Genomic DNA, 26,920 nt, shown 5'->3' with positions numbered 1-26,920 from the left:
GCTTGTGACGACTCGCCCCAGCAGGCTCGCGACTGGCCGAAACAGCGACTATTGCAGGGGATGTCCGCGACTTTCGAAGTCGTTGTCAAACTGGCCGATGCGATACTTTTTGTTGAAGCTAGTCATGTGGCTCCAGATTTTGCTGCTGTGTCTTTCCGGATTTCTCTTACTATCAGCGTGCCAATTAACGTACGGCACCTCTCGCCATCCACGGCTACGCCAATGCTAGCTGCGGCGCCCACACGCGGTCCACCACCTTCGATGGCATCCAGCCTCTAGCACCTCAAGTGCGGCCGACCTCATCATTCCGAGCCGTGCCATCTGCGCTCTATATTCAGGTGACAGCCACAGACGAGTACAGGGGGCGCTCACCACTCCGACGATATCAACTTCACAGCACACCCTCCGCCGCTCTGCACTCCAGTGGTGGTTAGGCGGGGGAGGGGGAAGCCTTTGTGGGGACACCGTCGTCAATAGGATCGCCTACCAGCAGTCTCGCACGGATTGGACTGTCTGCTGCTCTGACTGGTAGTCCGCTCTAGAAAATGTTATCAGGTGTACGCATTGTGCTGTGTCGTGTGCAAATAAAAGCTGTATATCTGTATATCGTGTCCAGTGTATTACTGGTACCTTCCCCTATCCTATACAAGGGAAACTACCTACAGACGCAAACTATCCTACAAAAGCCTACTTGCAAAATTTCGAGAAACATTACATTAGGAATATACACTGACGGAAAAATCATAACACCAAAAAATAAGTAATGCAGAGTTTTGTGGCGGCGTTCGTAGCGACAAACAATTCGCTGTAGAAACGGCTTACGAAGTCACCGCCACACTTTTAATAGCGGGCCGACCGGTCCGCTGGAACAGTGAACAGAAAGATGAAAACCCAAACACTCTGACTAAATAAAAGTCGGTACTTATCTTTATTAACGAAGATACAGAAACACAGTAGTGGACTCCGTGTCTACAGAAATCTGTCTAGTTCGAGTCGGAGCGGCTAGGTCAGCGTCGGCTGACGACAAACAACAACTCTGCTGCGATGAACACACAACTGACTAGCAAGTACACAATTCGGTGGCAAGTATACAACTGAGCGGCGAATACAGAACTGTCCTAGCGCTCGCGACTCCAGCGCTTAAGGAAACCAGAAGCCAGCGGTGGCGCGCGCAGACTTGCAGCGATTTCCTGTCTCGCTGGCGCTGCTTATGCGGACGGCGTCCGGACTTTGATGCTGCCAACCTTTTGGCAGCAGGCTCGGGTGGCATTACTGGCTAGGATATAACACAGAGTAATGAAGTTTCGGGAACACGTTTGTCCAGGTAACAAATTTAATTGATTAATATATCAAGATCACAGGCTAACGTAAGCGCGAGATAAACCATTGCAAATGTGAAATGCTGGTACATTAATAAACGGTGTAACCGCCAGAATGTTAAATGAAAGTATGCAAGCATGCAAACGGGCATGCATTGTGTTGCACAGGTGCCGGATGTCAGTTTGTGGCACGGGGTACCACAACTGTTGCATTTGTTTGGTCATAACAAGGATGGTTAATGCTGTTTGCGGATGACGCTGGAGTTATCGTCGGCGAATGACGTTCCACATGTGCTTAGATGGACAGAGATCTGGTGATCGAGAAAGCCAACGCAACATGTCGCCAATCGTTAAAGCATGTTGGGTTACAACAGGGCCGTCCGGAGCACGGTCTTTGTGCGAACATACATTCTCGTGACCACCGCTGCCAGCAGTCATGTGCAGTGGCTGCACTATCGCACAAGGAATATCCAGCTTCTCGCAGCCCTATTACGCGACCTTGTTCAAACTCATTGAAGTGCTGATAATGGCGTCTTAGTCGCCTTAAAAGAATTCTTGACTAAGATCAACTCACCACGTCCAGTCTCAGTGGTAACTAACGCTCAAGACCACTGTGTGTATTTGAAGGAAACCTTATCGGCATCCCCATAGTGGCGCTACTAGCGCGACTAGCGCGAAATCTGTATAGACATCGTCTTTCAAATGTACACGCCTACCAACTTTCGGTTACGTCACACAACTCCTCCCCGGTGTTGCGATTTTTTTTCCGTCAGTGTACTTCAGCCCCTTCGAATCTCTCCCATGGGGAATGATTTCTATGTTAATCTTATTATTCTTGGTCATATCTCCGTTTTAGAGGGTTGTTCTTGTTGTTTTTGGGAGAGGAGACCAGACAGTGGGGTCATCGGTCTCATGGATTAGGGAAGGACGGGGATGGAAGTCGGCCGTGCCATTACAAAGGAACCATCCCGGCATTTGCCTGGAGCGACTTAGGGAAATCATGGAAAACCTAAATCAGGATGGCTGGACGCGGGATTGAACCGTCGTCCTCCCAAATGCGAGCCCAGTGTGCTAACCACTGCACCACCTCGCTCGGTTCCGTTTTAGATCGCCGACCTTTCAATAATATATAGTGCATTTATCAAGGGTTTCATTTATGGTTGTGGTATTTGGACATTCTTCACACGGATCATTTTCAAGAGAAGTAAGGTCATGTCGAATTTAGGTGTTATTTTCTTATTTGTTGAAAGTGAAGGAGCAGATGTCTACTGTAAACAGTAAAATTCCCTAGACAGTTCCGGGATATTTTGGTGTAAGGGAACTGTCATCTCTAGTGGCTCGTTACAGAGTAATAACTACATTTTGATTTGTCGGTTTGTTACCACAATTACTTCTGTTAATTAAATTTTCCTTTCTCGGTTTTTTACTACAATTATTTTTCTTTCTGTGAAAATAACAATGAAGGATTCGATTTCTTGTCTGGTGAATTTTCTCTGGTGTTTTGTTAGATATTTCCAATTTCTTTTTTTTGCAACGTGTAGCTGGAGTCAGCCCAAACAAATGCTGCTCATCAGGTCTTTCAGGTGACGCCCAGCGTCGATGGAAAGCGCCGGTTTGTTTCCCCCTTACAAATAATATTATTTTTAAACTGTAATTTTTCGTGCCATTTCGACAGAGCGGTATCAAATTAGACTAGTGTGATGTTCGTTTCAACGATATGTATTAACGCAACAACAAACAAGAAGATTAATCAATATTCGAGCAGCGATAGCACCGCTGTGGTCAGCGCTGATGCTGCCGCCATGCATAAAAAAAAAAAGGCTCTGAGCACTATGGGGCTCAACATCTTAGGTCATAAGTCCCCTAGAACTTAGAACTACTTAAACCTAACTAACCTAAGGACATCACACACACCCATGCCCGAGGCAGGATTCGAACCTGCGGTCGTAGCAGTCCCGCGGTTCCGCACTGCAGCGCCAGAACCGCACGGCCACCGCGGCCGGCGCCATGCATCAGGGCGGTGCTCAGTCGCTGCTGGTGTACTAATTATTCTTCGTGTTTTACTGTTCCTGTTAATTTGTATCGGTAAAACGAATATCGTACTAAACTAATCTAGTAGCGCTCTATCGAATGGAGACGTTAATTTCCGATTCAAAAATCATTTTGTTTGAAACGGGAAATAAACCGACGTATTCCGTCGACGCTGGGTGTCGCGAAGACGCGATGAGCAGCATTCGTTTGGGCTGACACCAGCTACACGTTGCAAAAACGACGTTTCAGTTATCTGCCAGAACATCAGAGAAAATGCGCCTGTAGACTCGCCCTGTGTAAATGCAGAAGTACCGTCATGTGGTTGACGTCGTTGCGAGAAACGCGCAGCAAAACGTCGTTGTGCCGCTCTTCCATTGTATTCGGTGAAACCATACATGAAGTGCGTATCGGTGAACCCTTCATCAGTAAACCTATCCGCAATGCTAGGTGTCACTGTTAATGTACAACCAAAATAACAAGAAGAACAAACCCGAGAATGAACCGAGCAGTACTGAATGCTAATTGAAGACGAAGATTAAAGTGAGCATTATTGTCATTAACAGCAAGTATAGTGAGTGGACAGAACAAGTTTGTTTTTAAACAAGGCACGCAGAGCATATCGTCGGTATTTTTACTGCTGTGCACAGATTTACAATGCAATACAAATATAAAAGATAAGTGGGGGTAAGGATAAAACGAAATGCTATTACTCTGTAACGAGACACCGGCGGCACTGGCCCTTACACCAAAATACTCAGAAAATATCCTTTTAAAGCTCTGAAATGTTGTCGGTGGAATTCCGGCTCACCCTTCATAACCAAAACTTTTCGGCTGCTCAGATGGTCATTTGACTGATATCCAATATGTACAAGAGTAACAATTCAGTATCAGTAGAACAGGGGATCATCGAGGAGTCGACCAACCAGTTAGTGGATTTTGATTATACGAGGGCTATTCGGAAAGTGAGGAACGATCGGTCGTGAAATGGAAACCACTGTGAAAATCCGTCGAGGCTTTTCACAGACGTTTTGGGCAGTGTCTCTAGTATGGCCGTCGATCGCATCAAGACGCTGTTTTCAGTTGTGAGCGCACTGTGAGCGAGTAAAGGTGCCTAGAACAACAACGTCTCCCGCCAAGTAGGAGGGCCCGTTGAGAGGCTTCGCCTTAATGAATGCAGCCCACCTAACACAACTGCCACGCACTTCCTTCTTCATGGCAATTCTCAGCCACTGCAGGTGCAGTGAAGACGCTCCGTGCTACCGTTATGGCCGCAGGTTCGAATCCTGCCTCGGGCATGGATGTGTGTGATGCCCTTACGTTATTTAGGTTTAAGTAGTTCTAAGTTCTAGGGGACTGATGACCTCAGATGTTAAGTCACATAGTGCTCAGGGCCATTTGAACTAATTTTGAAGACGCTCCTACAGCCATTTCGATGGAAAGTGTTCCATCATCCACAACACAGCCCTAATTGGCTCGTCCTGAGTATCATCTCTGTTCACACGAAACGCTGGATACGAAGGCAACACTTGGGCGCAGGCTACGCGCTATATACCAGCATACAGAATTATCGGAAAGCACAGGCGGTGTTAGAAATTTGGTATAACGCTCCGATAAGTGTCCAAGTCCGAGCGGCGACTATATAGAGAAGTACCTGGAAGATGTTTTGATTTTCACTGTGGTTTCCATTTCGCGACCGATCGTTCCTTACATTCCGAAAAACCCTCGTACAATGAGATGCGATAGCGATATGCACATATACAGTTGGTGGTAGTATAGCGTACACTAGGCATGAAGGGCAGAACTTTAACAGGACTGTCGTTTGTACTCAGGTGATACATGTGAAATGGTGTCCTATATGATTATGACTGCACGATGGGAATTGACAGACTCTGAACGCGGAATGGTAGTTGGAGCTAGACGCATGGGACACTCCATTTCGGAAACCGTTAGTGAATTCAATATTCCGAGATCTACAATGTGAAGAGCGTGCCGAGAGTACCAAATTTCAGGCATTACCTCTTATCACGGACAACGCAGTGGCCGACGGCCGTCACATAACGACCGAGAGGGGCGGCGTTTGCGTAGTGTTGCCAGTGATAACAGACAAGCCACATTGTGTCGGATAACCGGAGAAGTCAATGTGGGACCTATGACGAACGTATCCGTTCGGACACTTAGGCGAAATTTGCCGTCAATGGGTTATGGCAGCAGAGACCAGATCGAGTGCCTTTGATAACAGCACAACACCACCTGCAGCGTTTCTTCTGGGCTTGTGACCATACCGATTGGACCCCAGACGACTGGATAAACGTGGCCTCGTCAGATGAGTCCCGATTTCAGATGATAAGAGCTGATGGTGGTGCAGGGACCACGAAGCCATGGACCCATGTTGTCAATAAGTCACTGTGCAAGCTCATGGTGGCACAATAATGGCGCATTTTAGCGCGTGCGAGTGCTTGAATCTGCGCGCCCAATAAGCTGAGTGACTAACTTCAGCGCTAAATAGAAATAACGCGGAAACAGCTCAGCTTATCGAACTTTTTTCTTAACAAGTATTTCTGAGCACAATATCCCCTGCAACACGCTTAAAAGCTTTTGAGACTGTTTCTGACCACCCTGCATAACGTGTTGGATCGACTATTATTGGCGAAATTCTGTACTTACACTTTTACACAATGAACTGAGTAACTTTATGGGTTCGATGCGTTCACTGTACTCGGTTTTATGCACTTCTTTTAATTTGAGATACAGTCATATAATTTGATAACAAGCACATAACCGGTTTCGTCCTCGCATTGACGATCTTCAGTAACAGTAAAATAAAAGTTTGTATTTGGCGAACAAAACGCTAACACATGCAGACAAACCCCAACTGGTGGCTTGCTCTTCCTACTCATTCCGCCTGAAGCGCAAATTCTCTAATGGCAAAGCAAATCCTGGCGAATCTGACTTTGAAAACTGCGTACGGGCTTTGCAATAAAAAATAAAAGAAGGGACGAGCCACATATTTATACATATTTCCGACCAAATAACTGATTCGTCTCCACTTTCCTGTTCTTTCAAAACAAAACTCGTACAGTGAAACTTGTACTCAAACCAGGGACCCTTGCCTTTCGCGAACATGTGCTCTGCCAACTGAGCTAGCCAAGCACGACTCACGACTCGTCCTTACAGCTTACATATCCGCCAAAGGCAAAGATCCCATATTCGAGTCCCGGTCTCGCACATCGTTTTAATCCACCAGGAAGTTTCGTATGAGCGCACTCTCCTCTGCAGAGTGAGGAATTCAATCTGAAAACTCTTACCCTGTTTTTAAAATCAGTTTGTCTGGTTTTGCTGTGTCGGTAAGGAACTTGAGCATCTAGGGAAATGTTTTTGGTGCGTCTCCAGACACATCTTCGCTACTCGATAGGGCTATGTTAGAAGCTGGACTCATTACTGAAGACCATTCTACTCCATTCATTGACATTCCAGCGCTTGAGGCCAGCGAAGACGTGTCTGGAGATGCTCTGGACAGCGGTGGGATACCAACCTGACAGTCACCCGCCATACGGGTGATGGTATGAGGTGCCATTTCATTTCACCGTAGGACCCTTTCGTTGTCTTCTGCGGCACCCTTACAACACGGCGTTTCGTCGACGATATTCGACCCTCCGTTTTGTTGCCCATCGTGGAAAGCTATCCTGGGCTTACATTTCAGCAAGATAATGCCCACTTGCACACGGCTAGAGTGATTATTGTTTGTCTTCGTGCTTGATAAGCCTTATTTTGGTCATCAAGATCGCCAGATCTCTCCCCAATTGAGAACGTTTGGAGGATAGTAGGCACGGCCCTCCAACTATCTCGAGATTTTGACGATCTAAGGCACCAATTGGACAGAATTTGGTATGATATCCCCCAGGCGGACATCCATCATTCCTGCCAACAAATGTCAAGCCGAGTAACTGCTTGCATAAGGGCCAAGGGTGGACCAACGCGTTACTGGGTTGCTTAATTTGCGAATCCCTTTCTCTTGAATAAATCAGCCAACTTTTGTGAAATTCTAGTAATTTGTTTGTCTGTACATGTATATCACGCATACCGATTTGCATCCTTAGAGGATGATTCTTCGTGGCGCGTTGATTTTGTATCTTAGAGTGTATGACCGAACCGGTTGTGGCTGTTGTTATGGTTGGTACATATGAGACTGCATCTAAAATAAAATATCATACGATTGGCACGATGTCTTGTTTTTTCTAATATTAAGTTTTGCTATTCAGGTGACGTTTCATGTCGTTTCGTATAAAATATCGATCCAAGAACTTGACGGCTTATAACGGCGTCCATGCAATAGTTTTTCTTCCGCTCTAGGTTGAGCAAACGATTATGAAGCACGTATAGTCACAAACTTCATTTTCCCAAGCGCGTCCCTTTCTCCTCGTCTTGAGATTTGCGGTTAAGGACGATCTGGGTAGAACTGGATTTCACCACTGAAATTTATATGTAAATGAAACGAATCGAAATGATGTGGCTGTGAGTATTTTCCGAAAATTAATCTGACCTATGTTTATCCATCAACACTCTGCTTGTCCTTTAGAGTCATAATGGACAACCATTCGTAATTCTCAGCGTTCCAGGTTTCACTGATTCGTCTAGCACCACATGTACGACATGTGTCCGTGTAAATTATCTCGACGCAGTCATTGTCAGCATAAAACCAAGAGCACTTTCAAAATCAGTTAATAATCTTTATGCATTGCGGATTTGTAGATACCTCTGTGACTGTGGATCACAGTTTTAAATATTAAAATAGTTACTGCAACCAGTCACTTTTTTCTTTCTAGAATGAAATTTTCACTCTGTAGCGGAGTGTGCGCAGCAGATTAAAACTGTGGCTGGATCGGAACTCGAACTCGGAACCTTTGCCTTTCACGGGCAAGTGCTCTACAACTTTTTTGTTGTTCATTTTCAAAACAAAAGACGGAATTCTACCTCACTGTAATATCTAGAACCAATTCACTGACTGTCTAAATAGTCAATATGGAGAACTTTTAGTCGTACCTGGGAGAAATCGACTATTACACGTATACCAACCTATGGGTTTCTCGTATCAACTGCTAATAAAAAGAAACTAAGTATATTCGCTAAACAATTTTCTTAGCTCAAGCGTAAACTATAGTCGTCCCTTGGCTTACAAATTCACAGCAGGAAACTCATTGATGTTGGCAGTTCATTCCTTCCAGTACAGCATCGTTGCAATCAATGGAGTTAGTTTCTAAGACAGTTTCCTCCTCGCAAAAGAATTACTCACAAATAAGAAAACAGGTCCTCCTAACAGTTGACACTGTGAAAATTCAGCATCTGCCGTAAATCACAAAATACTCCTTGCTACATGCCAGACAAAACTGCAGAGGTATTACAAATTTTGGCTCTATACCTAGGGTTCTACCATAAAATTTACTATAAGCCCTGTAACATGAACTAGGGATTCATATTAGAGAACTACTATGTTTCAAACTCGGTGAAATCCGACAGGAAACTGTACAAAATTTACCCATTATGCTGCAGCAAACTACCCAGTTCATGAGGAATGACGCAGTTTTGTGTAAGGTAGTCATGTCACTGGACCACCCATATTTCTGCCACAACCTGAACATTCTTCTTCATACACCGTAATCATACTGCTGTACATAGGATGTCATCCAGTGCCACAAGTTCCTGCACTGCTAATCAGGAACAACTGGAGAATGATTTAAATGAATGCACTATGCGAATGCCATTCAAGTTGAGCATATAGTGTGGGTTGTACACGATACTGGTCTATCCCTTCCCAGGCTTGCACAGGTCTCGTCTTGGACATAATGCGGCTCTCGTTTATGTTCTGTTGAATTACCCTTTATTTGGCAAAATATTTTCTGGAACAGGTGAAGCTAAGATCAAGGTCTTCAGTTAAAAATTAGCAGCTACAGACCTTCCTACATTTACCAAAACAGGCAACTAGTTTTCATTTGTACTTTTTACTTTTTATTTGTACCGCTGATATACAGGGTGATTCAAAAAGAATACCACAACTTTAGGAATTTAAAACTCTGCAACGACAAAAGGCAGAGCTAAGCACTATCTGTCGGCGAATTAAGGGAGCTATAAAGTTTCATTTAGTTGTACATTTGTTCGCTTGAGGCGCTGTTGACTAGGCGTCAGCGTCAGTTGATGCTAAGATGGCGACCGCTCAACAGAAAGCTTTTTGTGTTATTGAGTACGGCAGAAGTGAATCGACGACAGTTGTTCAGCGTGCATTTCGAACGAAGTATGGTGTTAAACCTCCTGATAGGTGGTGTATTAAACGTTGGTATAAACAGTTTACAGAGAATGGGTGTTTGTGCAAAGGGAAAAGTTCTGGACGGCCGAGAACGAGTGATGAAAATGTAGCACGCATCCAGCAAGCATTTGTTCGCAGCCCAGGAAAATCGACTCGCAGAGCTAGCAGAGAGCTGCAAATTCCACAATCAACTGTATGGAGAGTCCTACGAAAAGGAACGTCAACTACCCGAGGCGATGAATCGGCCGCCAGGCAGCCCGTGACAGAGCACTTCATCACTGGCCTCCAAGAAGCCCTGATCTTACCCCCTGCGATTTTTTCTTATGGGGGTATGTTAAGGATATGGTGTTTCGGCCACCTCTCCCAGCCACCATTGATGATTTGAAACGAGAAATAACAGCAGCTATCCAAACTGTTACGCCTGATATGCTACAGAGAGTGTGGAACGAGTTGGAGTATCGGGTTGATATTGCTCGAGTGTCTGGAGGGGGCCATATTGAACATCTCCGAACTTGTTTTTGAGTGAAAAAAAACCTTTTTAAATACTCTTTGTAATGATGTATAACAGAAGGTTATATTATGTTTCTTTCATTAAATACACATTTTTAAAGTTGTGGTATTCTTTTTGAATCACCCTGTATAATCCAGCACCTGTTCAGCTCAGTATTCCATCCGCAATCGAACGTCGTGTTTGAAGGAATGGTAGTTGCCTTCTAGTTACAAATAATGTATGTCATGGAAGGACAGTTTTATTTCTTACTCAGAACATATACATTCATACCCGTGAGCGGGAGGTCAGAAAGAGAACGTTTACAAGAATCAGAAGCAGGTTCTGCTGCAACTGTTTTGTCGCTCTACAATGCGGTGGCCGCCGTCTCTTCAGTCTTCGCTGGAAGCTGGCTCCCCCAGAACCAAAATCGATTTGCCCTCGGGTGGCCGCCGGCTCTCCGCCCGCCGCTGTCTCTTTGGACAACGCGACAGTCAATGTGGGTCGCCTCGCCAAATGCCTCGTGGTTATAATTACAGTGCAGCTACTCACGGAGGTCCAGTGTGGGCTGTAATTATCGTATGGTAGCGAAACTTGGTAGATTTGACATGCGTTAATGAGGAACTGATTTACACTGGAAAAAAATTAGTTACAGTTTTGGCCACCAGGTGCAAATATGGCGGTGTACATTGTTAATATGACGGTACGACATCCACGATATTATTTGACAAACCGTAACGGGTGTGAACGGTATGGCTACCGAAAAGAGAGACCGTATACTGTTAGTGAAACTGTTTTCTGTGAACGGCAGCAATTACTGTGCTGTATTGAGAGAGTATCGCCGACTGAAAGGTCTGAAGAGAGGCCCGATGTCATTAAATGCTTTCAAGAAGATGATAATGAAATTAGAAAACACGGGTGGTCTTGGCAGTGCGTAACAGTATGTGCTCTATATATTTATATATTGGTAAAAGTATACGGGGTGTTACAAAAAGGTACGGCCAAACTTTCAGGAAACACGCAAAGAAAGAAAATATGTTGTGTGGACATGTGTCCGGAAACGCTTACTTTCCATGTTAGAGCTCATTTTATTACTTCTCCTCAAATCACATTAATCATGGAATGGAAACACACAGCAACGGAACCTACCAGCGTGACTTCAAACACTTTGTTACAGGAAATGTTCAAAATGTCCTCCGTTAGCGAGGATACATGTATCCACCCTCCGTCGCATGGAATCCCTGATGCGCTGATGCAGACCTGGAGAATGGCGTATTGTATCACAGCCGTCCACAATGCGAGCACGAAGAGACTCTACATTTGATTCCGGGGTTGCGTAGACAAGAGCTTTCAAATGCCCACATAAATGAAAGACGAGAGGGTTGAGGTCAGGAGAGCGTGGAGGCCATGGAATTGGTCCGCCTCTGCCAATCCATCGGTCACCGAATCTGTTGTTGAGAAGCGTACGAACACTTCGACTGAAATGTGCAAGAGTTCCATCGTGCATCAACCACATGTTGTGACGTACTTGTAAAGGCACATGTTCTAGCAGCACAGGTAGAGAATCCCGTATGAAATCATGATAACGTGCTCCATTGAGCGTATGTGGACGAAACTAAAATGAGCTCTAACATGGAAATTAAGCGTTTCCGGACACATGTCCACATAACATCTTTTCTTTATTTGTGTGTGAGGAATGTTTCCTGAAATTTTGGCGTACCTTTTTGTAACACCCTGTATATATATTATTAACCCTTGATTTATCTTCTTTTATTGCGGGACGGTAACAAAAATTAAAGTAAGCTGAGTTGACAGAGTGTACGTTCATCGACGGCATGAGTGTGAAACTCAGTTCGTCCTTCTCTCAAGCGATATCCAGCGAATCATAGATGTAGGGCAACAAACAGATTCCATACTCCTAGATTTCCGGAAAGCGTTTGACACTGTGCCCCACGTAGACTCTTGATAAAGTCCGAGCGTACGGATCAGGTTCCCAGACATGCCAGTGGCTCGAAGACTTCTTAAGTAATACAAATCAGCACGTTGTCCTCGATGGCGAGTGTTCACCAGCGACAAGGATATCGTCAGGAGGGCCACAGGGAAATGTGACAGGACCGCTCTTATTCTAGATATAAGTAAATGATCTGACGGACAGAGTGAGAAGCAGTTAGGTGATGACGCTGTGGTGTACGAGGTGTCGTCGTTGGGTGACTATAGGAGGATACAGGATGACTTAGATACAATTCGTAGTTTGTGTGATGAATGGCAGCTTGCTCTAAATGTAGAAAAGTGGAGTTAATTCGGATGAGTAGGAAAAAAAATCCTGTGACGTTCGCATACAGCGTAAGTGGTGTGTTGCTTGACACAGTCACATCGATTAAATATAGAGGTATAAGGTTCCAAAACAATATGAAATGGAACGAGCACGTCAGGTTGGTAGCAGAAAAGCAGAATAGTCGACTTCGTTTTATTGGGAGAATTTTGGGATAGCGTAGCTCGTCTATAAAGCAGACGGTGTATGTAACGCCAGTGCGACCCATTTTTGAGTGTTGCTCGAGTGTCTGGGATCCCCACCAGGTCTGACTGAAGGAAGCCATCGAAACAGTTCGGAGGCGTGCTGCTAGATTCATTACCGACAGGTTCGATCAGCAAGCAAGTATTACGGAGACGCTTCGAGAACTGAAATGAGGTAAGGAAGACGACGTTCTTTGTACGAGGTATTATTGAGGAAATTTAGAGAACCCACAGTTGATTCTGACTGCAGAACGATTCTACTGCCACCAACGTACATGTCACGCGAGGACCACGAAGATAAGATGAGAGAAATTAGTGATCGTACGGAGGCTTATAGACAGTCGTTTTTCCCTCGATCTATTTGCGAGTGGAACAGGAAAGAAAATTACTAGTAGTGGTACGAGGTACCCTCCGTCATGCACCGTACGGTTGCTTGAGGAACATATACATAGATGTGGATGTCTACTGTCAAGCCTACTTGATAATAGCTGCAAACACTGGAACAAACGAAAGTTGTAGCTCCAGCATCTTGTACGTCAATCTCTTTACAGATGCATTGCATTTCTCCAGAACACTTCAAACAAATCTACGGCTGCCATTCGCCTTTGTAAGACTGATTATGCGTTATCGTCCTATTTCACATAACTAAATATTTATACCATGTGACGTGTGCAAGGCGTTTACCACTAATCCCGTAACTGGATAGTACAGGGTTGTTTCTCTTTGTTCTGGGCATTATCTTGCATTTATCGACGTTTAATAGGACCTATCATTAACTATACTAAGTAGAAATATGTTGAAGTCTTCGTTCATTTTCTTAAGATCACCAAACGACGATACTTTTCTGTAGACGACAGCATCGTAAAGCGAACAATCTTACAGTAGAGCTGAAGCTACCCGATAAACCATTAATGTATATTGAGAGCAGCAGAGATCCTTCTTAGGACACACCAGGTGTCACTTTCGTTTGTGAGGAACATTCTCCGTCCAGTATAATAACGGACTGGTTTGTATAAATCAAATAGTCATCGAGTCAGCCACAAATCTGCGAGGCTACTCCATATCACCGTGTCTCGGCCTGGGTCAGTAGTCGACGATTTGACACAGTGTCGAACGGCTTCTGGAAATCTAGAAACATGGAGTCTATTGTCTACAAAATTCATTATATGAATAAATCAAGCTGTGTTTCACGTATTACTTGAATCAGCGATGATTCTCTGAGAGTAGCTCGTTTTCCTGTAGGAACATCATAATGTTTCAGCTTGGAGTATGCTGCAGGACCTTGCAACATACAGACCTCAGCGATATTGGCCTGTAATTATGTGCCTCCAATCGTTCACCACTTTCATAAACAGGAGTTACTTGCGCTCTTTCCCAGTCACACGGTTCTATTCGCTGCGCCAGAGATTTACGATATCAGCTAGGTAGGGAACTAATGTTGCGGCGTATTTGATGTAAAATCTATCTAGAATTCCGTCTGGACCTGGTGCCTTGTTTGTTTCAAGTATTCTTAACCGTTTTTCATTACCGGTCGTGCTTATATGGATATCTCGCACCTGTGAGTCTTTACGGTGGTGAAACATTTGTACGACAGTATTCTCATATGAATATGTCTTTAACTCGGAATGTAACATTCCTGCTTTCTGTTTGCTGTCTTCATTTTCTACATTAGACGGAATAACGAGACATTCGATGGAAGATTTGGATTATACACACATCAAAAAAAGTTTTGCATCACCACGGTTCCGAGAGTTCCAGAACCTGTACAGAAAATTGGAATAGAGACCAACATAAAAATCATATCCAGCCTTTTTATTGCTCATAAAAACCACACATTGCATATTGTACCACCATACGGTAAGACCTTCAGAGGTGATGGCCCAGATTGCTGTACACACCGGTACCTCTAATACACAGTAGCATGTTCTCTTGCATTGATGCATGCCTGTATTCGTCGTGGCATACTATCCACAAATTCATCAAGGCACTGTTGGTCCAGATTGTCCCACTCCTCAACGACGATTCGGCATAGATCCCTCAGAGTGGTTGGTGGGTCACGTCGCCCATAAACAGCCTTTTCAGTCTATCCTAGGGATGTTCGATAGGGTTAGTGTCTGGAGAACATCTTGGCCACTCTAGTCGAGCGATGTCGTTATCCTGAAGGAAGTCATTCACAAGATGTGCACGATGGGGGCGCGAATTTTCATCCATGAATACGAATGCCTCGCCAATATGCTGCCGATATGGTTGCACTATTGTTCGGAGGATGGCATTCACGTATCGTGCAGCCGTTACGGCGGCTTCCATGACCAGCAGCGGCGTACGTTGGCCCCACATAATGCCACACCAAAACATTATGGAACCTCCACATTGCAGCACTCGCTGGACAGTGTGTCTAAGGCGATCAGTCTGATGATCGGGTTACCTCCAAACACGTCTGGTTGAAGGCATATGTGACCCTCATCGGCGAAGAGAACGTGATGCCAATCCTGAGCGGTTCACCCGGCATGTTGCTGGGTCCATCGGTACCGCGCTGCATGGTGTCGTAGTTGCAAAGATGGACCTCGCCATGGACGTCGGGAGTGAATTTGTGCATCGTGCAGCCTATTGCGCACAGTTTGAGTCGTAACACGACGTCCTGTGGCTGCACGAAAAGCATTATTCAACATGGTGGCGTTGCTGTCAGGGTTTCTCCGAACCACGACCGTAGGAAGCGGTCATCCACTGCAGCAGTAGCCTTTGGGAGGCCTGAGCGTGGCATGTCATCAACAGTTCCTGTCTCTCTGTATCTCCTCCATGTCCAAACAACATCGCTTTGGTTCACTCCGAAACGCCTGGACAGTTCCCTTGTTGATAGCCCATCCTGGCACAAAGTAACAATACGGATGCGATCGAACCGCGGTATTGACCGTCTAGGCATAGTTGAATTACAGACAACATGAGCCGTGCACCTCCTTCCTGGTGGAATGACTGGAACTGATCGGCTGTCGGACCCTCTCTGTCTAATAGTCGCTGCTCATGCGCGGTTGTTTACAGCTTTGGGCGTGTTTGGTGACATCTCTGAACAGTCAAGGGGACTGTGTCTGTGATACAATACCCACAGTCAACGTCTATCTTCAGGAGTTCTGGGAACCGGGGTGATGCAAAACTTTTTGATGTGTGTATATTCCTGGCTTTGTACCAGAATGGGAGTGATCTGCAGAGTAATAAACTTAGACAAGACTTCAAGTAGCCATGATGGTATCGTAACCTTACCGGAACCGGTTATCGAAATAAATGCTTTAGTAGTGATCATGGCTATTTGTAATTTTTCTTCAGAGTTTAGGAAGGTTTGGAGCCTTCAATGATTTTAGCGCATATAACCAGAACGTCCTAACATTTTCTGATTCGCCTTCGCCACCTCTGACCGTGAAGGTTATTGTAGGTTTCACGCACGGCTCTTCTTACGGATGCACAATTTGCTCTTAACTTTTCTCCATCAGTTTCCCTGTAGTCTCTTCTGTAGCGATGGTAGAGTTGTTCCTGGTTTTGAAAAATTCTCCCTATGGTATCATTAAACCAAACTGGGTGTCTTTCCTGTCTTTATAACTTTACAATGAACGTATTTATCTAGATCGCGGTTTTATAACGTGTCTCAGCTTTAAGCACAATTGTTCTGAGTTTGCCGGATCTGAAGAAAATGTTATCAGTTTTTCCTTTAATGGAGTTGTCAGTGACTATTTATTATTTCGACCGACCACAGACACTCTCCTAGCTGTGATACTGTCATTTTTTTTCCATTGATGACCATTGTTCCTGTTCTAACATAATGGTTTCTAATCCCTCCTTTGTTGATGACAGCCTCGAAAATATGGGGTTTCTTTCGCCTATGGATTGACGGACAATCGCACTAATTCTTCGAGGAATTCGTCAGACAATGTATTTAGTATTACTTCGTAAGACTATCTATTCTTACCACTGATAACATGTGGTTTGATTTCCGAGCCGAGACTGGGTAGGTTAAAGTCACCACCTACAGTGTGTTCGGGATATTTCCGTGCTAACGACTTTAGCCTGTCTTTGAATGACTCTACGACCGATCTGTGTGAATTCGGTGATTGTTAGACACATCAAGTTGTTAATATATGTGTATCGACTCCGCTTACTATTATCTATACTACACTCCTGGAAATGGAAAAAAGAACACATTGACACCGGTGTGTCAGACCCACCATACTTGCTCCGGACACTGCGAGAGGGCTGTACAAGCAATGATCACACGCACGGCACAGCGGACACTCCAAGAACCGCGGTGTTGGCCGTCGAATGGCGCTAGCTGCGCAGCATTTGTGCACCGCCGCCGTCAGTGTCAGCCAGTTTGCCGTGGCATACGGAGCTCCATCACAGTCTTTAACACTGGTAGCATGCCGCGACAGCGTGGACGTGAACCGTATGTGCAGTTGACGGACTTTGAGCGAGGGCGTATAGTGGGCATGCGGGAGGCCGGGTGGACGTACCGCCGTATTGCTCAACGCGTGGGGCGTGAGGTCTCCACAGTACATCGATGTTGTCGCCAGTGGTCGGCGGAAGGTGCACGTGCCCGTCGACCAGGGACCGGACCGCAGCGACGCACGGATGCACGCCAAGACCGTAGGATCCTACGCAGTGCCGTAGGGGACCGCACCGCCACTTCCCAGCAAATTAGGGACACTGTTGCTCCTGGGGTATCGGCGAGGACCATTCGCAACCGTCTCCATGAAGCTGGGCTACGGTCCCGCACACCGTTAGGCCGTCTTCCGCTCACGCCCCAACATCATGCAGCCCGCCTCCAGTGGTGTCGCGACAGGCGTGAATGGAGGGACGAATGGAGACGTGTCGTCTTCAGCGATGAGAGTCGCTTCTGCCTTGGTGCCAATGATGGTCGTATGCGTGTTTGGCGCCGTGCAGGTGAGCGCCACAATCAGGACTGCATACGACCGAGGCACACAGGGCCAACACCCGGCATCATGGTGTGGGGAGCGATCTCCTACACTGGCCGTACACCACTGGTGATCGTCGAGGGGACACTGAATAGTGCACGGTACATCCAAACCGTCATCGAACCCATCGTTCTACCATTCCTAGACCGGCAAGGGAACTTGCTGTTCCAACAGGACAATGCACGTCCGCATGTATCCCGTGCCACCCAACGTTCTCTAGAAGGTGTAAGTCAACTACCCTGGCCAGCAAGATCTCCGGATCTGTCCCCCATTGAGCATGTTTGGGACTGGATGAAGCGTCGTCTCACGCGGTCTGCACGTCCAGCATGAACGCTGGTCCAACTGAGGCGCCAGGTGGAAATGGCATGGCAAGCCGTTCCACAGGACTACATCCAGCATCTCTACGATCGTCTCCATGGGAGAATAGCAGCCTGAATTGCTGCGAAAGGTGGATATACACTGTACTAATGCCGACATTGTGCATGCTCTGTTGCCTGTGTCTATGTGCCTGTGGTTCTGTCAGTGTGATCATGTGATGTATCTGACCCCAGGAATGTGTCAATAAAGTTTCCCCTTCCTGGGACAATGAATTCACGGTGTTCTTATTTCAATTTCCAGGAGTGTAGTTCGTAGTCGGATTCATTTCGGTCCTCGCTATATTTAGCGTATCTGCTTATCGCTATAAACACTGCACCTCCTAAGGAGCCTAATCTATCTTTCTGACATACGTTGGTCGATAATGTCCCTATTCTGTACTCCAGGTTTCACTGAACTCTCAGTTCCTATCGTAATGTGGGGGTGACTGCTTCCTACGAGACACGTGAGCTCTGGAACTTGGTTGCGAACACTCTGGTAGTTGACAACTAATATTTAGAGATTCTCTCTCACCGGGTTCGCTATTTCCTGTTGAAATGCTTTCACATTCGCAATAATCAGTTTACGAGAAAGAAACTGGTACTCTTCCGCAGTGTGCTAGCAATGGTACTTGTCAATTACTACGTACTCGAACAGAACTCAATTTGGCTGTGTATTTCTCAGTTACGATGATCCTGTTTCCCATGATCGAATTCTAAATCATTAATGTGTTATACCGTATTGTGAAAATGATTTTATCCAAATAAAATAATGAGTAACAGCAGACAGACAGTACTATAACGGGAGACAAGAAATGATTCGCACCTTAATATCAACAATATTACAACTATTATACTTCATTAGGGGCAGTGATAAAAATTTTGAAAAATAATAAGTTTTTCTGGTCGGCTTTCAATTCTACATGTTCTCTCCCGAATATTAAGCACTAGACGCTACCGAGCTTTATTTGGGCTAAGAGAATCTTTAAAGTGTGTCAGCCATATGGGAACGTCTATTACGCTGGAGATATAAAAGGTTAGCTCCCTTCTCGCTCGAACACGTTTGCAACAACTAGTACACACTATAACACGTCATGTAAAACAATAACGTTGGCTCATATCCCCTTAGGTGACGAAGTCATGGTATAGCTATATGCACATATAAAGTTTGGTAATATAACTTACAAGGTATAAAAGGACAGTGCATTGACGCAGCTGACATTTGTACTCAGGTGATTCATTTGAAAAGGTTTCCAACGTTATTATGGTCGCACGACGAGAATTAACAGACTTTGAATGCGGAATGGTAGTTGGAGCTAGACGCGTGGGACATTCCATATCGGAAGTCGTTAGGGAATTCAATATTCCGAGATCCACAGTGTCAAGAGTGTGCCGATAATATAAAATTTTAGGCAATATCTCTCACCACGGACAACGCAGTGGCCGACAGCCTTCACTTAACGTCCGAGAGCAGCAGCAGTCGCGTACAGTAGTCAGTGCTAACAGACAAGAAAATAATCCTAGAAGTCACTGTGGGGCATACGATGAACGTATTCTTTAGGACAGTGCGTCGAAATTTGGGGTTAATGGGTTATGGCAGCAGAAGACCGACTCGAGTGTTTTTGCTAACAGCACAACATCGCTTACAACGCCTCTCCTGGGCTCGTGGCCATATCGGTTGGATCCTAGACTACTGGAAAACCGTGGCCTGGTCAGGTGAGTCTCTACTTCAGTTGGTAAGAGCTTATGGTAGGTCTGAGTATGGCATAGGGTAGGGCTGAGTATGGCACAGACCCCACGAAGCCATGGGCTCAACTTGTCCACAAGGGACTGTGCAAGATGGTGGTGGCTCCATAATGGTGTCGGCTATACTTACGCGATTTACATGGAATGGACTGGGTGTTCTGGTGCGACTGAACCGATCATTGGCTAGAAATGGTTATATTCAGCTACTTGGGGACCATTTGCAGCCATTCATGGACTTCATGTTCCAAAACATGTCACCGAGCCACAATTGTTAGTGACTGGTTTGAGGAACATTCTGGACCATTCAAACGAATGATTTGATCACTCAGATCGCCCGACATAAGTTCCATCAACCATTTATGGGACATGGACATGCAGCTTTACTGTATGATTAAATGATGATGGCGTCCTCTTGGGTAAAATATTCCGGAGGTAAAATAGTCCCCCATTCGGATCTCCGGGCGGGGATTACTCAAGAGGACGTCATCAGGAGAAAGAAAACTAGCATTCTACGGATCGGAGCGTGGAATATCAGATCCCTTAATCGGGCAGGTAGGTTAGAAAATTTAAAAAGGGAAATGGATAGGTTAAAGTTAGATATAGTGGGGATTAGTGAAGTTCGGTGGCAGGAGGATCAAGACTTCTGGTCAGGTGATTACAGGGTTATAAATACAAAATCAAATAGGGGTAATGCAGGAGTAGGTTTAATAATTAATAAAAAAATAGGAGTGCGGGTTAGCTACTACAAACAGCATAGTGAACGCATTATTGTGGCCAAGATAGACACAAAGCCCATGCCTACTACAGTAGTACAAGTTTATATGCCAACTAGCTCTGCAGATGATGAAGAAATTGATGAAATGTATGACGAGATAAAAGAAATTATTCAGGTAGTGAAGGGAGACGAAAATTTAATAGTCATGGGTGACTGGAATTCGTCAATAGGAAAAGGGAGAGAAGGAAACATAGTAGGTGAACATGGATTGGGGGGAAGAAATGAAAGAGGAAGCCGCCTTGTAGAATTTTGCACAGAGCATAACTTAATCATAGCTAACACTTGGTTCAAGAATCATAAAAGAAGGTTGTATACCTGGAAGAATCCTGGAGATACTAAAAGGTATCAGATAGATTATATAATGGTAAGACAGAGATTTAGGAACCAGGTTTTAAATTGTAAGACATTTCCAGGGGCAGATGTGGATTCTGACCACAATCTATTGGTTATGAACTGCAGATTGAAACTGAAGAAACTGCAAAAAGGTGGGAATTTAAGGAGATGGGACCTGGATAAACTGAAAGAACCAGAGGTTGTACAGAGTTTCAGGGAGAGCATAAGGGAACAATTGACAGGAATGGGGGAAAGAAATACAGTAGAAGAAGAATGGGTAGCTCTGAGGGATGAAGTAGTGAAGGCAGCAGAGGATCAAGTAGGTAAAAAGACGAGGCCTAATAGAAATCCTTGGGTAACAGAAGAAATATTGAATTTAATTGATGAAAGGAGAAAATATAAAAATGCAGTAAATGAAGCAGGCAAAAAGGAATACAAACGTCTTAAAAATGAGATCGACAGGAAGTGCAAAATGTCTAAGCAGGGATGGCTAGAGGACAAATGTAAGGATGTAGAGGCTTGTCTCATTAGGGGTAAGATAGATACTGCCTACAGGAAAATTAAAGAGACCTTTGGAGAGAAGAGAACCACTTGTATGAATATCAAGAGCTCAGATGGCAACCCAGTTCTAAGCAAAGAAGGGAAGGCAGAAAGGTGGAAGGAGTATATAGAGGGTTTATACAAGGGCGATGTACTTGAGGACAATATTATGGAAATGGAAGAGGATGTAGATGAAGATGAAATGGGAGATAAGATACTGCGTGAAGAGTTTGACAGAGCACTGAAAGACCTGAGTCGAAACAAGGCCCCGGGAGTAGACAACATTCCATTAGAACTACTGATGGCCTTTGGAGAGCCAATCATGACAAAACTCTACCATCTGGTGAGCAAGATGTATGAGACAGGCGAAATACCCACAGACTTCAAGAAGAATATAATAATTCCAATCCCAAAGAAAGCAGGTGTTGACAGATGTGAAAATTACCGAACAATCAGTTTAATAAGTCACAGCTGTAAAATACTAACGCGAATTCTTTACAGACGAATGGAAAAACTGGTAGAAGCGGACCTCGGGGAAGATCAGTTTGGATTCCGTAGAAATGTTGGAACACGTGAGGCAATACTAACCTTACGACTTATCTTAGAAGAAAGATTAAGAAAAGGCAAACCTACGTTTCTAGCATTCGTAGACTTAGAGAAAGCTTTTGACAACGTTAACTGGAATACTCTCTTTCAAATTCTGAAGGTGGCAGGGGTGAAATACAGGGAGCGAAAGGCTATTTACAATTTGTATAGAAACCAGATGGCAGTTATAAGAGTCGAGGGGCATGAAAGGGAAGCAGTGGTTGGGAAAGGAGTGAGACAGGGTTGTAGCCTCTCCCCGATGTTATTCAATCTGTATATTGAGCAAGCAGTAAAGGAAACAAAAGAAAAATTTGGAGCAGGTATTAAAATTCATGGAGAAGAAGTAAAAACTTTGAGGTTCGCCGATGACATTGTAATTCTGTCAGAGACAGCAAAGGACTTGGAAGAGCAGTTGAACGGAATGGACAGTGTCTTGAAAGGAGGATATAAGATGAACATCAAGAAAAGCAAAACGAGGATAATGGAATGTAGTCAAATTAAATCGGGTGATGCTGAGGGAATTAGATTAGGAAATGAGACACTTAAAGTAGTAAAGGAGTTTTGCTATTTAGGGAGTAAAATAACTGATGATGGTCGAAGTAGAGAGGATATAAAATGTAGACTGGCAATGGCAAGGAAATCGTTTCTGAAGAAGAGAAATTTGATAACATCGAGTATAGATTTAAGTGTGAGGAAGTCGTTTCTGAAAGTATTTGTATGGAGTGTAGCCATGTATGGAAGTGAAACATGGACGATAACCAGTTTGGACAAGAAGAGAATAGAAGCTTTCGAAATGTGGTGCTACAGAAGAATGCTGAAGATAAGGTGGGTAGATCACGTAACTAATGAGGAGGTATTGAATAGGATTGGGGAGAAGAGAAGTTTGTGGCACAACTTAACTAGAAGAAGGGATCGGTTGGTAGGACATGTTTTGAGGCATGAAGGGATCACAAATTTAGCATTGGAGGGCAGCGTGGAGGGTAAAAATCGTAGAGGGAGACCAAGAGATGAATACACTAAGCAGATTCAGAAGGATGTAGGTTGCAGTAGGTACTGGGAGATGAAGAAGCTTGCACAGGATAGAGTAGCATGGAGAGCTGCATCAAACCAGTCTCAGGACTGAAGACCACAACAACAACAACAATGTAGAGGTCAATTGGTGTACAAAATCCTAAATCGGTAACACTTCCTAAGTTATATAGAGGCAGCGTGGTTCAATATTTGTGCAGGGGTGTTCCAGCGACTTATTGAGTCCACGCCACGTAGAGTTGCTGTACTGCGTTAGGCAAAATGAGGTCCGACATGACATTGGGAGGTATCGCATGACTTTTTTCACCTCACTGTATGCCATCTAGAAAAGGTGGTAAACGAAGACGGTTGTGTTCAGCTGACAATTAAAGGAATCAGGTAGTTAAAGAATTATATGTCCTGATCTTTTTCTTTTATGTATATCTCAAAATCTACATGCAGATTAGATCTCCATATAATAGCACTGGTGCACTCTGGAGAAGTACCTACAAATTTCGACCACAGTTCTGCGACTATAAGCATGCTAAGAAGTCCGTCTACAGTACGTAGTATACACATATGAGCGAATGCCTTCTCTAGGCTGCTGTTATGTGACTACTAAAATATTTCTTGTCAGTTACGATTGCAGTCTAAATAAATATGCAGATTTCGAAGTTTCGAGCAACATATCTGCGTTACATGTTCCACAAAAGATATACCGTAAATTACTATGCTGTTAAAAGCACCCGTTTCATAAACAGTATGCTTGTTCGTTTCCTGTTATAATGCAGTTTGATATCTAATTCTAGAAACCAGAATCGAATTGTTTTTTACCTAGCTTGCCAATGAAATTGCGAAGGAAACACTAAAATTAACTGAGTACTGTCTCTTTAGTAGATGCTTGAAAGGTACGCGCCTAGAAGTCGACGAAGTGTAAAGTGACCCATGAAGTTCTGGAAAGCTACATGTTTGTGCCACACTCCACGTAAGGCGGGAGTACTGTTTTTGAAACCAAAACGAAGTGTATTTTGAGCAGTTACTATTACTGTTGGTGTGGTCTTCACTCCAAAGAATGGTGTGACGCAACTCTCCACGATAGTCTATCCAGTGTGAGTCTGTTCATCTCTGCGTGACTGCTGCAACATCAGCCATTTTAAACTTTCTCACCGTAGTGGTACCACCCCAACCCCCCCCCCCCCCCAAAAAAAAACAAATTAACGATTCCTTGATGCCTTCAGGTGGGTCGTATCAATCGATCCCATCTTTTAGTCTAGTAGTGTCATAAATTTCTTTTCGCCGCCATTCAATCCAGTACCTCCCCATTAGGTATTCGATAGCAGCCGGTAATTAATTAATACGTACTGTCGTGCACGGATTTAATACGTGGCCTGGATTAGCGATCGGTGGAATAGTACACCGGCCAGTCTGCGCGTTGTTTCTCGCCAGTTTCTTACAACTCATTCGGTGTATACGGAGCTGTTAACAATCTTCATTGCAAAGGCACGTTAAAACTCGTAAACTCACAGAACAAGGTTTAGAGGATTCGCAGACAGATCAGCATAAACGGAAGAGAATTAAGTGACTATAGGCACCGAAGAAGAACAGCGTACTGCCGAAAGGCAACGTAACATAGTGTTATAAGAGAGGAATAAAAGTGAGTGAAGAAGGAAACATGTTCGAGTACATGAGACAAGACTGATGGCAGGTATCGTCGCCCAAGCTACCTCATCTTGCTTCTGCCGCAGTTTTTGTCAATACTGTCGTCGCAAGACTCTCCGGTCTCAGTGATGCAAATATAGCGCGGCACAATGACACCGCTGGATCAATAGACGCAACTGGGCAACGGTGAGGCGAGACAGGTGTGTATCTTATTGGAGGCAAGTCAGCTGCTTCCCAGCCAGGTCACTAGTGAGAGGGTCAGATACTTAACTCGCTGAATGGCACGCATTCCGACCAGCGCACGTAAACTGCATCTTGCTGAAAAACGATAAGAAACTACTAAGTGAACGGTTACTTGGACGGCTGAGAAACACGGCAATGACAAGAATGATTGGATACCTAGCACTAGAGGTACAAGGTATAAAAACACAAGCCTTCCACAGTGCTTGTCATCGTGCTGTCAGTATAATGAAAAAAGAGCCACAAGAGTGATGAAGAGCTGTTGAGTGACGGCTGCAGAGACCATACGGTAGCAAGTGCCAGCCCAACCGGCGACAAGCCACCAGGGGTACCCACAAAGCGGTGCCAGCTCCCCTAGTGAGAATTCATTTAGTTCAAGAATATGAAAAAGGGCCTGTAACCGCAGCCCCGAATTCTTATGACCTAAAACACCTGGAAAATTAATACTGAAATGTCCTGAAAATATCGATAAACTGACGTAAAAACGATATAAAACGTATGTAAAGTGAGTCATAAAATGGGAAGTTAGTGAAAAACTTCATAGGAGGTTGGAGCTGAAATTAAGAAAAGAATAAATAATTCATTGAAAATCGCTATGTTACATTACAGTATGCTACGAGCATATTGCTCGTTCTTGCCAACATTCAAGCAATGAATCATTGTGTCATAACTTGACTTTAAACACGAACAAGTGAAAAGATGGTAGTTCTCTTTGTTTTCCAGATTTTGTTGGTATCGATACTGGTTAGATGAAGGTCGCACGTGATTACCTCAAGTGAAAAAGACATTTATGTTATATTTTAAACCAAACAGAGAACAAAAGCGAAAATAGGACAGTTAATAACTGATTTGCAGTTTGACACAGCTTACTAGCTGCGTAGTACGAATTTTATCTCGTGTAATGTGGTTGAAGTTGTTCACATAGACTCTTATCTCTCTCTCTCTCTCTCTCTCACACACACACACACACACACACACACACACTCAAAGAGAGAGAGAGAGAGAGAGAGAAGCGAAGAGGATGAATTGGAATAAAACGATTCAACGTGTAAAACGTCTGTTGAAACACAAAATCCGCTAGACAGTGGACAAAAGAGCAGCAATCGTTCGTGGAATCCGTCGTTTTATTACAGGTGATCAAGATTTCAACTATAACATAATCATCTTTAGTGTGTGTAACAATAGGTGGCATTAGTCCACTAATGTCATCTTTTGTTATATCCAATGAAGATGATTACGTAATAGTTGAAATCTACATCTGCTGTAATGAAACGACGGATTTCGCTATCGATTGCTGCTCTTTTCTCCATTGTCTATATTCAACGATCGCTGCGCGTGACGGGATCATACGGATTCCAGTTTGACAAAAACCTCTTCTGGTAGAGCAGTAATTTAGCTATTAAGGCAGGGGAAAGAAAATACAAGACAAGCTATAAGTTAGAACAATTCGAAGATACACAACTCACATATTACTGATTTATGAGAACCGAAACAGCATATTTTAGATGCCGTTCGCAAGAGAAATTTATAACATATGTTAGCGATCTGAATTGTCTTAGTTGAGCGCTAATACAAAGAGTGTAACATTATTTGCAAGAAATCTGAGATTTATATAAGCAGTCGTCTAGCCGGTCGAACAGACAGCGGTCAAAGAACTGTGACGTGGCGCGCTGCATAGTTATCAGTACGGTTGACTCTGGCGCTCTCTTCGACTACGTGCGGTTTAAAACACGATAGGCGAGGAGCAGTTTTCGTGCTTCAGTGTGAAAGCCGTGCCGCCTGACTCACTTGAAGAAGGGGTCATCGAGGAACTCCCTCATGAGAGAGCCGAAGAACGCCATGTCGAGCCGCGCCAGTGCGAACGTCTGTTGCCAACTGCGTGCGCACAAGGCAGCCGCAACCGCACCGCAGCCCAGGCGCCAGCCAGCCGCGCATGCGCACTCCTGCCGCTGCCGCCAACAATCGAGCGGCGCTCCAGCGAGACGCATCTTTCCATTCACTGCCTTCGCACAATAGCGAGCAAAACCAGAAACAAAAGCTGAGAGGACAGCGCGAACGAACATAATACTCCCCC

At 44.5% G+C, this 26,920-nt stretch overlaps 1 protein-coding gene across 1 annotated transcript in view; it reads right to left on the bottom strand.

The window, feature by feature from the left end:
* The window catches only part of LOC124555595 (katanin p60 ATPase-containing subunit A-like 1), a 170,899-nt gene extending 144,189 nt beyond the window's left edge, over nucleotides 1–26,710 (bottom strand). Inside the window, exon 1 of the mRNA XM_047129560.1 lies at nucleotides 26,635–26,710. Coding sequence (XP_046985516.1) covers nucleotides 26,635–26,687 — 53 coding nt within the window. The 5' untranslated portion in view covers nucleotides 26,688–26,710. The remainder of the gene's footprint in view (nucleotides 1–26,634) is intronic.
* Nucleotides 26,711–26,920: the final 210 nt, after the last annotated feature.

This window comes from Schistocerca americana, chromosome X (assembly GCF_021461395.2).
Source record: "Schistocerca americana isolate TAMUIC-IGC-003095 chromosome X, iqSchAmer2.1, whole genome shotgun sequence".
In the NCBI taxonomy this organism is placed as follows: Eukaryota; Metazoa; Arthropoda; class Insecta; order Orthoptera; family Acrididae; genus Schistocerca; species Schistocerca americana.
Note: the sequence above shows the minus strand (reverse complement) of the source record. Positions and strands in the feature narration are given on the sequence as shown.